This window comes from Vombatus ursinus, unplaced genomic scaffold, assembly GCF_900497805.2.
Source record: "Vombatus ursinus unplaced genomic scaffold, bare-nosed wombat genome assembly UNPS02009062.1, whole genome shotgun sequence".
Classification (NCBI taxonomy): domain Eukaryota; kingdom Metazoa; phylum Chordata; class Mammalia; order Diprotodontia; family Vombatidae; genus Vombatus; species Vombatus ursinus.
This window is the reverse complement of record NW_020948840.1, coordinates 21,770,753-21,782,910: the sequence shown is the minus strand read 5'-3', so window position 1 is coordinate 21,782,910 and position 12,158 is coordinate 21,770,753. Positions and strand designations below refer to the sequence as shown.

At 37.4% G+C, this 12,158-nt stretch overlaps 1 protein-coding gene across 5 annotated transcripts in view; it reads right to left on the bottom strand.

The window, feature by feature from the left end:
- The window catches only part of DTNB (dystrobrevin beta), a 344,903-nt gene that overhangs the window by 151,223 nt on the left and 181,522 nt on the right, over positions 1–12,158 (bottom strand). For all 5 annotated transcript variants that reach the window (XM_027850435.1, XM_027850436.1, XM_027850434.1 and 2 more), the window contains one exon: positions 8,337–8,414. In XM_027850435.1, the coding sequence (XP_027706236.1) occupies positions 8,337–8,414 (78 nt within the window). The remainder of the gene's footprint in view (positions 1–8,336; positions 8,415–12,158) is intronic.

Here is a 12,158-nt window from a genome sequence, read left to right as displayed (position 1 = left end):
ATGTGCTGGCATGGCCTTTGCTGGACTCTGCTCCACTCTCACCCAGGTGCAACAGATCATTCCTGCTGACCTTCCAAGTTGTCTTGAACTAGAAAGTTATTTCACCCCATCCTTTTGTAGGTTCTGCTCCAGGAATTGTTTTATGGAATTATTTAAAGATGTTCAGAGGGGTTTTGGGGAAAGCTCAGGAAAGCTGCTGCCTTTTCTCCAATAAACCTCTTTTAGAAGTAGAAACTGAAATTTGAGTTATGAAGTGACAGCAAAATGTCACCAAAAATACCACTATTACTTAAATCCTTATAACAGACTTCCCAGTCAATGACCCATGTCAGCGTCAAAGACAACAAAATTCTATTGGACAGTCCTTTGGAGTTCAGTGTAACCAGAATGGAGGTGTGTGTACCTACTAGCTTTTGTCCTTGCAAATCCCAGAAAGTAATCTGAATGAGGAAGGGGGTGGGGTGGGCAAATAAATATGTTTGAGATGTATGTGTGTGTGTGCGCGCGTGTGTGTATATGTGTGTGTGTGTATATATATATATACACACGTATATATGTATGTATAGATATAATTAAATTGATCTATTGAATGTCATTTTCCAAGTTCTGAACTTTCTTTACATTTTAGTTTTATTAGGTATTCATCAATTTAATTAATAAGAATTATATAGGCATCCAGGAGAAATACAGAGAAAGAGAGCTCTTAAGAAAGTCAGAAAAGTACATCTTGACAGGAACAGGCCCTGAGGATCTGAAAATAGGGGCTGTGTCATCTTCTCTCCATCATGTAGCACTGGGCATACTGTTCATTCCTTAGAATCATAAGAGTTTGGGTTTAAAGGAATCAAAGATCATCTAGTACAACTCCCTCATTATATGAGGCAACTGGGGCTTAAAAGTTAATTGACATACCCAAGATCACATAGCTATCTGTCATTGGAACCAAGGTCCTCTGACTTCAAATATAGAACTTTTCCTAATATATCACACCGCATTTCTTTCAGTAGGGAACACATTATAGTTTTTTTTGCATTCCTCTGCCTGTAAATCTCTCTAAGAGGTAAAGCTTCTTTACTTGACTAAACCATTATTGACTCTTACTAGTGTCTAGAGAGAAAAGGATGTAGGTGGAAAAAATGTCCCATGCCCATGTTCAAAGCTAAGTAAGACAGGACCCTTTGATGAGAGGTCTCCCTAAAGCTGTCAGAAGATGATTTGCTTAGCAGTTAATAAACTTAATGTATTTACTTTTTCTTTAGCTATACAGTCAGTCAACATTTCTTAAGCACCTACTATGTACCAGGGATTCTGTTAAGTGCTCACCTGTTCACTTGCCTGGATGGTTTAGATGCAAAATTATAAATGAGGCTGAAAAATTTCTCAAGACAATCTCTGAAATTAAAATGAAACTCAATAGTATTTTGAAGGTTCTTTTGCTATTCTTAAAGCAACCTCAGAGAGAAATTTCAAAGTAATTCAGCATTACTTTAAGTAATTTCCTGAATGCTACCTAAAAGCCTTTTAAATCTGTATGGGTCTGACCTCCTCCAGCAATTGTTATTTCTTCTTATCCCTAATCCTTATTATTTTCCTGTTCTTTGAGGCTGCCCCTCTTTGTTACTTGGATTCACTACCATGAAAATGAAGGGTATATGATTAAAAGGACTTATAGACAGAAAAGACAAAATTGAAGAAATTGAAAATAAAAAAGAAAGATGAAATTAACATCAATACATAAGAAGGAATGATTTGTGGCAATTCCCAGAAAATAAAGCTTGGATAGTGTGGGGAACAAAAAAGTAATACTTGGCTTGTAACTAGCTTTTTACAGCTTTTCAAGTCCCAATTAATCATAAACATCAAATAATACTAATTAAATTATACACACACACACACACACACATACATATGGTGTTAGGCGAATACCTAATCTTGCCTCATCATTGTAGTTCTCTATTAACTGACAACCTATATATGGAACTATTCTAGGCTCAGTTAAATAACAGTTATAAAGTTTTGAATGGTAGGTGCTATACAAACACATCTGAATGTTAATGACTGCAGCAGCCACTGCAGCCAGGAGGAGGTGCCAAAGGGCTCTGCCCTTGCTTTGTGGGCTGGATTGGTCATGAAACGCAGCCAGTATGAGCTGAAGCCTATAATGGATGTGATTCCTGCTCTAGTTTAAAGCAGAAAGTCTAAGTCTGACAGGAGAGGGAAACTAATAATTACTGTGTTTGTCAGGAACAATTCTTTCCAATGACAACTCTCTTAAATGATGGTTTATAAGAACAGGATTTAGAAATATTCAAGCTTTAATCGATGATATCTCCTACAGACAGATTTGGTTAATGTCTATGCCAGAGGGTCTCAGTTAAATGAGAATGGAATTCAGCCACAGCCCTGGAGCAGTGGGAAAGCTGGAAGTTTGCCCAGTCCTTTGGGTGGACCCTGGAAATCTGCCCGGATGGAAGACCTCATATAGGTTTATGGGTTAATTTTGTAATTACTCAACTTTTGTTCTACTTTTTGAAAGAAGAAAAAAATTAAGAACAATGAATTCCTGCTTTGACTTGGAAAGAATGTATAAAGACTAGTTATTTCATGACCATATTAAATGATTTTTTTTTATAATCACACAGGAGAAAACAAATCACTAGTCCCAACTCCCATATGGGTTTGGATCTGGGGATCAATTTTTCCTTTTATGTTAAGTTCATTAGCCTCCTCATAAAATTTCTTCCATATCTATTTTTAATAATTCAGTGTAAAGCTGAAAAATACACTCATTTCTATCATACTCAATCTGGCCCTTTAATTTAGAAATAAACTGATGCACCATTCTGTAACTGTGGTAGTGCCACTTGAATTTAACCTGTTTGTGCTTCTGAGGCTCAAAGACAGAGAAATGTACATGTATACTGGCCCTTTCTGCCCTTTAATTTTCCATCTTGTGAGTCATCTTTTAGAATAAAGTTCATATTGAACAAATTTTGCCTATATATAAAGTATGACATGTTCCTCTTCATATAAATAAAGTTAAAGGAATAAATATAGGAAAATTGTAGCAGTCTTGGAGAAGTAGTTAAATAAAAAAGGGTCTAAAGAAAAAGGACAGAAGCTAGGCATAGGAAAAGATATCTGATATTATACAAATATCATGGAAATGGGTTTATGGGTTTAAATAATATTTAGGTCTGGAAAGAACTTTAGAGATAAGATAGTTCAACTTCCTTATTTTACAGATGAGGACACTGAGGCCCAGAGAATTTGCCAAAGGGAGTGAGTGGCAAAGCTAGGTTTAGAACTCCGGTCTTCTGACTCCAAATCATGGTGTTGTAGAAAATGCCCCAGATTTGACATCAGCTCTTTCAAATATATTAAGATATCAATCATGTTCTATCTAAGCTTTTATTTTCTAAGCTGAACTTTAGTTCCTTCAACCAATTCTCCGATGACGTAATTTCAAAGAACTTCAACATAATGACTAATGAGCTGGACAGAACTGGTCCAGAGAAAAGCAAATCATTTGTATAAAGGGCAACTAGAACTAAACATGATATTCTACATAAGATCTGACAGGACAGCAGAGTACAGTGAGGTCATCACTGACCTTGTTCTGAACACTATATTTCTGTTCATATAGCCCCAAATTTTATTAGCTCTTTCCTGATTGTCAAGTTGCCTTGGCATTATTATAATGATGAGCTTCAGAATGTAGCTGCATTGTTTTACAGCTGAGGTAGAAGAGCAATTAAAGTCACAGAACATCAAAAGTTGGACAAGACATCAGAGATCATCTAGTCCAACCTACATCTGACCAAGAATCTCCTTTGCAACCCCTCCCCTAATAAGCAATCACTCAGACCTTGCTTGCAAAAGGAAGCATCTGACAAGAATGCCATCTATGACTGTGTCCCTCATTGACAGTCTCTGTAACCAAGAATAATGAAGTCAGTGATTTCTTCTCTCTCATCCCTAAATACCTTATTATATCCTATTTCTAAGTTTTCAAAAAGATAGGCAGAGAGTTACTAAACATAATCATATTTAATAATATGAACTGCAGCCTCAAAAAGCAAAATACTAGGGAAGAAGGCGACCATTTTGCTACTTTGTCTTAGGAGTAAGAAATAGAGTGTTTCACATCATAGACTATATTTTTATAACTTTAAGATTTTGACACCTTTGAAAATTAAATTCATTTTATATTTGAGGTCAAAAGATCACAGAATTAGAGTTGGAAGGGGCCCCAGAGATCATCTAGTAGGCACTTTAATAAGAGCTAGTAAGTGTCTGAGGCAGGATTTGAACTAAGGTCTTTTTGATGCCAAGTCCAGTAATCCACCCATTATACCATAATGTCACCACCTTGTATTTGTTAGTATGGTTTTATTGCCATTGTTGTTCTGTTATTTCCTGTCTGCAGAGAGGGGAAAACTTTTTTTCTGAAATCTTTGAATTTACTAGCTCCTCTCACTGTGTCCATGTCACAAAGAAGTTGTTAAGAACCCCTGTTGCAGGACAACATCTGATCTGGTAATAGTCTGTCAGGGGGCACAATTCTGAATGCATTCAACTTCAGACTTTTCTCTTTGGGCTGCTTTATAGAATGAAAAAAAGAAAAAAGAGTAAATCTTTTGAGAGTAAGACATATAACTACTGTCTAGGAATCTTCACCATTTATCATAAGGATCACAAAGAACGAACGAAGAACCTTAAATTTATACAACAAATGCTCACCTCTCATATTTTGAGTCCATGCTAAATATGCCAGGGTTATCTCCTTGGAAAAGCCAAGTTGTTTGAACAGTATTTTACCATAAATTCACCTCTTTTCTAAAGTACTGTAGTCCTGTCCAATTTGACACAGTTCAATAATCTCTTTCAGAACCGTTACCTGGCTTTTGACTCATTTATTTTGCTGTCCATCCTCCAAGGCAAATACTCATGGACCTAAAGATTCAGGCACTCAGAAAGCTAACAATTTCACCCAGAAACCTCCTTGGTTAAAATGCTAGATGCTGAAAAATGTTTTAATTCCAACTGAACGATAGATCTGATGGTGATTTTTGAGTGTGATTGTTAGTTGTTACTAGCTAGCTTACAAGGGTCAGAAGCTAAAGAATATTAGAAGCATGGCTGCAGGATGACTTTTATGCCATGACCACTGATGCTACTCAATCATCTCCTGCTTTCTCCACAAGTTAATGCCTTTTTAGCAACAGCAATGGCAAGAAACAGACAATTCCTCTAGCAGCCATGTTGCTACAGTAACAAATATAGCAAGTTTTATAGCCCTTCATCAGTACTCCTACCCAACAAGCATTTATTAAGGACTTACTACATGCAAGGCACTGTGCTGGGTACTGGGGATACAAAATCGAAACAAAAAAAGCTCTTGAGGGAACTTCCATATTAAGAGTCTTGAAGGAAGAGAAGTTATTTTAAGAGGCAGAAGTAAGGATGAAGTGCATTCCAGACACGGTAGACAGCTTGTGCAAAGGCAGAGAGGCAACAAGCCTGGACAGGGAGGCTGCAGCCAGAGAGTGAATTACAGGCATTCAGCTGCCTCGAGTATGCAGCAGTGATGTTAAGAACAAAAACTTAAAGGACACACATACAAAGAAGAATGGTTCTCATGGCAGACTTCTCCATTGTACAACCTGTGAGTTAACTTTTTGGTGACGTACTTTTGCCTCTTGTATCTGTAATGGCAAAGCTCCTCTATTATAATTTTGTTTGTTTCTTTCCATCTGAAACTGCCCTTTAAGGTAAAACGCTACATGTGTTTCACACAAAAAATCTGAGAGCAGTAAGGACAGAAGAATTTCTCTGGCATATCTAGGGAGTTAGGAAGAGATCTAGTTTTCTGAACTCTCTAAATTTTGAACTCTCTAAATCCAAAGTTTGATAGCTTATGAATATTTTCAGTCAAATCTCAAATGCAAGAGGGTTTTTCTTATTTTGCCATCTTAGGATAACAGAATTTAGAGTGAGAAGAGACCTTGGAGTTCTTATGGTCAAATTCCATTATCATTTTTCAGATGAAGAAACTCAGTATCAGAGAAGATCAATGATTTTCTAGAGGTCTTCTTAGAGGGACTTGAACTCTGTGGAGTTTGTGGACATTGAACTGGTCACCTGCTAGAAGCCCAACAGCTATGACTAATTAGACTAAAAAGAAACCAATACATCTTCCTAACTGCTGTCCAAGTCATTGGAAAGGTGCTCATGCCCTACCATCAGGTATTCACATTCAGGTAAAACAAATTTGCAGGGCTTTGTGTCTTCTAGTGGATCCTATATCACCTCCTTATGCCTGCTGTAATAAGTTCCTAACTCATTAATTCTAGAACATCCAGTGCTATGTTATACTCTTTCTCTCTAGGGCATATGGCCAGTGAAAACTTCACAAAGATAACTATAGATGGAGACCAATATAATAATAAGTAAGTATATTCGAAGTGACTTTAAAAACTTGAGATAGTTAAATAACATAAAGTGATTTTTTGAAAGGGAAACTTGGGGAATGGGTTGTAATTTGTTCCTAATTTTTTTCCTACTGAAGTAATAATTGCAAAAAAGAATTCTCTGGTTACTATATATATATACACCCTTAGGAAACTTCTGCTTTGCTACAGTATAAAATAAAGATAAATCAAATAGAAAGGGAGCCATTTTATATTGCCCTCTCAAGTCCTGATGGAAGAGCTGATACTTGAGATAAATGAACAAGAAACACTGTTCTCAATGCCTTGACAGTTCCTAATGGAAACCTGCATACTCCTCTCAGAGATGGAGTTCATGCTTGAATAAAGATATGTGTGCATTTTAGAATCATAGGTTATTAGAGCTAGAAGTAACATTAGAAATGGTTTTTAGTTGAATCCTCATGATTTACAGAGCAGCAAATTGAAGCTAAAATGAGTAAACGAACTTGCCAAAAGTCTAACAACCAGTCAGTCAGGAGCAGAATTCGGGAAACTTGAATAATGTTCTATGACAACATGCTGTCACCTTTCTGCATGAATGATAAAGAGGAAGTTCAGATGATTAACTCAAGAAATACATTTCAGGAACCAAAATGGATCTTCTGGGAGTCAAAGAACTAAAATTCTACACTTGCTATACCTCTTAGCTGAGGCTATCTGGGTCCTACCAGCCATCACCAAGGTGAAGGCATACATAAACATAAGCTCAGAAAAGCATACTTGAACCTATCTGCAACACTGGCAATGAAATGTTGAAATAAAATACAACTGCATAAAAATACTTTTTTTGGGGGGGGGAAAGTCCCTAGTAGATGTGATCTGCCTTGGTAAAATATTCTAAGTAATAATAGCTAGCATTTAAATAGTGTGTTCAGATTTGCAAAGTGCTTTACATATCAGCTCCTTTGATATTCAAAACAACCTTTTAAAGTAGATGGCATTATTATCTTCATGAAGAAACAGCCAAAGAGGAGTTAAGTTGCTTACATATGAGTGGTATGCAGCAAAATTCTAACCTAAGTCTTCCTGGTTCCAAGTCCAGCATACTATCCACTAAGCCACACTGTTCCACAATAAACACTACTTAAAACTAACCTAATTCTACCACTATGTTTTTGGTGTTTATAAATAAGCAAGAAAAGAAAAAAAAAACCAAACACTGACTTCATAGGAATTAATAAAAGGGAAAAATAACAACTCATATGGCATATCAGGTTTTACAAAGTGCTTTCTTCATCTAGTGTTTAGCATGGTGCCAGGCACCCAGGGAATGCTTAACAAATGCTTGTGGACTTTACTGTTCTGTGAAGTAAATAGTTTAAATTTTATCATATCCATTATCAAGATAAGGAGACTAAGGTTCAAGGATTGAGTGACTTGACTAGGGTAACATTGCTGGCAAGTATTAGGACTTGAACCCAAGTCTTTTAACCCCTAAATCAGGATGTTTTCCACTCACAGAGGAGTCAGCCATGTAAAAAGCACAAGAAGACAAGAGCAAGGCTTCCTCTCTGGGGAGGTGATCAGCAGCAGAAGAGAAGAGTGACATACTGGGTAGACATCATTGAGGCTTTCTAACTACTATGACCACAAATCACTTAATTTCTCTGAGCTTCAAGTTTCCTCAAATGAGGAATGGGGATGATCACACATATAGTAACTACCTCACAGGACTGCTATAAGATTAAAATGATATGCTCATTTGAGTACACTCAAATACTATATATTATATAAAGCTCTTTGCCAACCTGAAAATACCAGTTTGTGTCAGTTTTGTTGTTGCTGTTTTCTTATCATTAATATAGCCCCTAGAAGCAAGGAACTAGGTAACAATACACATACCTTTTGGTGGGAGTGGGAACTCCAGAGGACATATGACTAACCACTGTATCATTCATGTTGGTCAGGGGGCGAGGAGGGCTGGAAGAAAAGATAGTTAGTCTCTATTAATCACTACTTATATGACTTTAAAAAACATGAAAGAAAGCAACAAAGACAAAACAACCAACTCTCTGTCACATGTGAGAAGCCTGTGGGAACCAAGCAGATAGGGCACAGCAAAATTTTAAGCATAAACAAGTTAAATGTAAGCCATGTCTTCTTTCAGGGGCCCCATAACCTTTGTTGCAACGATTACGCAAATAACTTTAAACATCTTTTCAGAAACATGTCACTGAACATTGTTTCTGCAGTTTTAGAACTGAGGTCTTAAACATGCACCTGCACTTAACCACCATGTGGGGGCAGTGTGCTGCACATGCCACAGTCCAGCAAGGTTGGCTCTTAAAACTAAAATACCAGATGGTAGTTCTACATTTTCATCCATCAGCCCACTTATATTTATAATCACAAAGTTTCACTTTTAATTATATAAAATAGATAACATTAATAAATCAACTAATCTTACAACTTTAAAGAAACATTAAATCCAAAGAAGATACCCCAGGATCCTGACTTTTTTTCAGTATGAAGATTTTTTTTAACATAAATTTTTTTCTAGATTCCTACATGATAGTAGTTATATTATTAGTATTAATTAAGGAAATATATGATTATGAAATACTACAGTTAATTCAGCAATTCTACTAGAATGATCTATGTTTCATTAAACTTAACAGTATCTACCAACATCAATCAATATATACTTATTAAATTCCAGTTATGTGCCAGTCACTGCACTAAGCACTGGGGATACAACAAGAGGCAAAAGACAATCCCTGCCCTCAAGGAGCTTACAATCTAACAGAGGCAACATGGAAACAAATACATTCAAAGCAAGCTATATAAAAGATAAATAAGAAATAATTAACAGAAGGCACCAGAATTAAGAGATGAGGAAGGCTTCTAGTAAAGGAGATATTAGTTGGTAATCAAAAGAAACTTAGTAGTCAAAGCAGAGGAGAGAGTGGTCCTGGTGTGGGAGACAGCTAGGGAAAATGCCTAGAGCCAAGAGATGGTGTCTTGTTGATGGAACAGCCAAGAGGCCAGTGTAACTGGATTGAAGAGTATGTGTTGGGGAGTAAGATGTAAGAAGATTGGAAAGGTAGGAGAGGGCTAGGTTAATGAAGGGCTTTGAATGCCAAACAGAACATTTTGTTTTTGATCCTGGAAGCAATAGGGAACCACTGGAGTTTATTGAGTGGGCTGGAGTGGGATGTGTGATATGTTCAGACTTGTGCTTAAAGCAAATAACTTCAGTGGCTGAATGGAGGATGGGCTGGAGTAGGGAGAGACTCGAGGCAGGAAGACAGACCCACTAGTAAGCTTTTACAGCAGTCCAGGAATGAGGTGATGAGGTCCTGCACCAGAGTAGTGGAAAAGTCAGAAGAGAGAAAGGGGTCTGGGCAACAGATTAGATATGGGAGGTTAGAGATAATGACAAGTCCAGGATGACTCCTAGGTTGCAAGCCTGAGGGACTGAAAGGATGGTGTTACATTCCATAGTAATAGGAAAGGTGGGGAAGGTTTCACTGGGTCAAAGGGTATGCACAGTTTAACAGCTTTTTGGACATAGTTCCAAACTGCTTTCTAGAATGAATGGATAAATTCACAGCTCCACCAACAGTGTATTAATATGCCTGTCTTCCTATATCCCCTTTAGCATTTATCATTTTTGTTTTTTGTCAACTTTGCCAATCTGGTGGGGATGAGGTAGTACTTCAGACCTTTTTTTAAAATTGTATTTCTCTAATTATTATTGATCAAGAACATTTTTTCATATGGATATTAATAATCTTGAATTTCTTTCATTAAATGAGTCTTGAAGGAAATTATGAGGTTGAGGTGAAGGAGAGCATTTCAGGAATGAGGGGCCTCCAATGAAAAGACAGGGAGTTGGGAAATGGAATTTCATATGCAAGAATCAGCAAGAAGGCTAGCATATATGGATGTTAGAATGTGTGGAAGGGAGCAAAGTGTAAGAAGCCTAGAAAGATAAGAAAGGGTTAGGTTATAAAGAACTTTAAAAAAAAAAGACAAACAGCAGATTTTGTATTTGATCCTGGAAGTAATAGGGAGCTACTGTAGTTTACTGAGTAGGGGAGAAGCATGGTCAGATATATGGCAGCTAAGTGAAGGATGAACTGCAATTTAAAAAGACTTTAGACAGGGAAGAAGCCTTGTCCCATCATACAAAATAACACAAGGAAAAAGTTCTAAAATTCATGTCATTCACAAATGACATAAAAAAAATGAGTAAAGAAACATGTCATAAGCTGATTCTTGTTTCCCCCTCCAAAAGGTGAAAAACAAGGCCCATCACTATGGATATATCTACCTGCCACCCAAACCATACACTGCTCTCAAAACTACTACTATTTGGGGGCACCTGGCTTTTAAGGTTAGCCCCTTCTTTGTTTCCAGTGGAGTTCTCCACTCTCAGGCCCAAAGCAGTACTCCAGCCACTCACCCTGTTGCCAAAATCTATATCGGCTGGCAGGGACACAACAGTGCTGGGGCTCCTGATGGGAAGGCATTGATAGTAAACATAGATTATTGTGAGGGCTAGAGAGAAAACTGCCTCTCAGATAAATGTACTGAGAGATTCTGTTTGAAGGCAGAACACTGATTGAGCCAACAATGTCTACAAGGCATTGTAGTCCATCAGCTCAAGTAGCATGGAAATGTTTTCAGTTTTGAAAGAAATGGCTGATAAATTATAAATCAAATATGGGAAGGTTATGTAATAACTGTTTGGATCATAAATGAGAGAAAGGTAAAATTTTTTAGTTTTATATCATGTCAAAGATGGGTAACTGCTTTTGAGGCATTGGAAGCCACTGGATAGGAAGGGTAGGAGATGAAGAGATAAAGGTAGAAGAAAGAAAAAGCTGAGCAGAGGTGGTCAGAGACAAAAGGAATAGAAAGTGTGAAAAGAGGCAAGAAGTTGCTTAGAAAACTGCTTATTGGACACTTCAAACTAAATGTCCTATTTATTTTCCCTTGCTAAGCTTCTCACACATATTTTCTAACTTACCTATTTCTTCCAAAGAGATCACACTTCTAGCTCCTGAGGTTACTAAATTCAGTCATACCCAATTCCTCTCAGTCAGTCAGTCAATAAGCACTTATTAAGCATCTATTATGTACCAAGCTCTGTGCCAAGTATAGTCTCTCCTTCACACCACACAAGTCAGGTTGGGATATAGGGTATGTTCAGGGAAGACTAGAACCTCTGGTGTGAGACCTGCTGAGCCCTTTTCAGGGTTGCTTTCCACCTGTCCAGTCATCTTGATTCTGTCCTGCCACTGAACTGTAATAACTCTGAAAGAGAGAGTGAGGCTGATGACTTTGTGCAACTCTGCCTCACTTAAATCCAATTTACACACAGATCAAAAGATACCAACCATACCATTTTACCATTTTTGCCTATCTCAAAATCCTATGGCGACAGGCAAGTGACAAAGCACTATTTTATGGAGAACTCACACAGGGCAAGCACTCACATGGCAGTCAGAAAAAGTGATACAAGGACACTCTCAAGGTTCGTCTTAAGAGCTCTGGAATTGATTGTGTGACATGGGAAACACTGGCACAGGACCACCCTGTATGGCGTGCCATCATCAGAGAAAGCACTGTGCTCTATGAGCAATGCAGAGTTGAAGTAGCTCAAAAGAAACACGAGAGGTATAAATTTAGAGAATCCACCCCAAATATTCACATGGA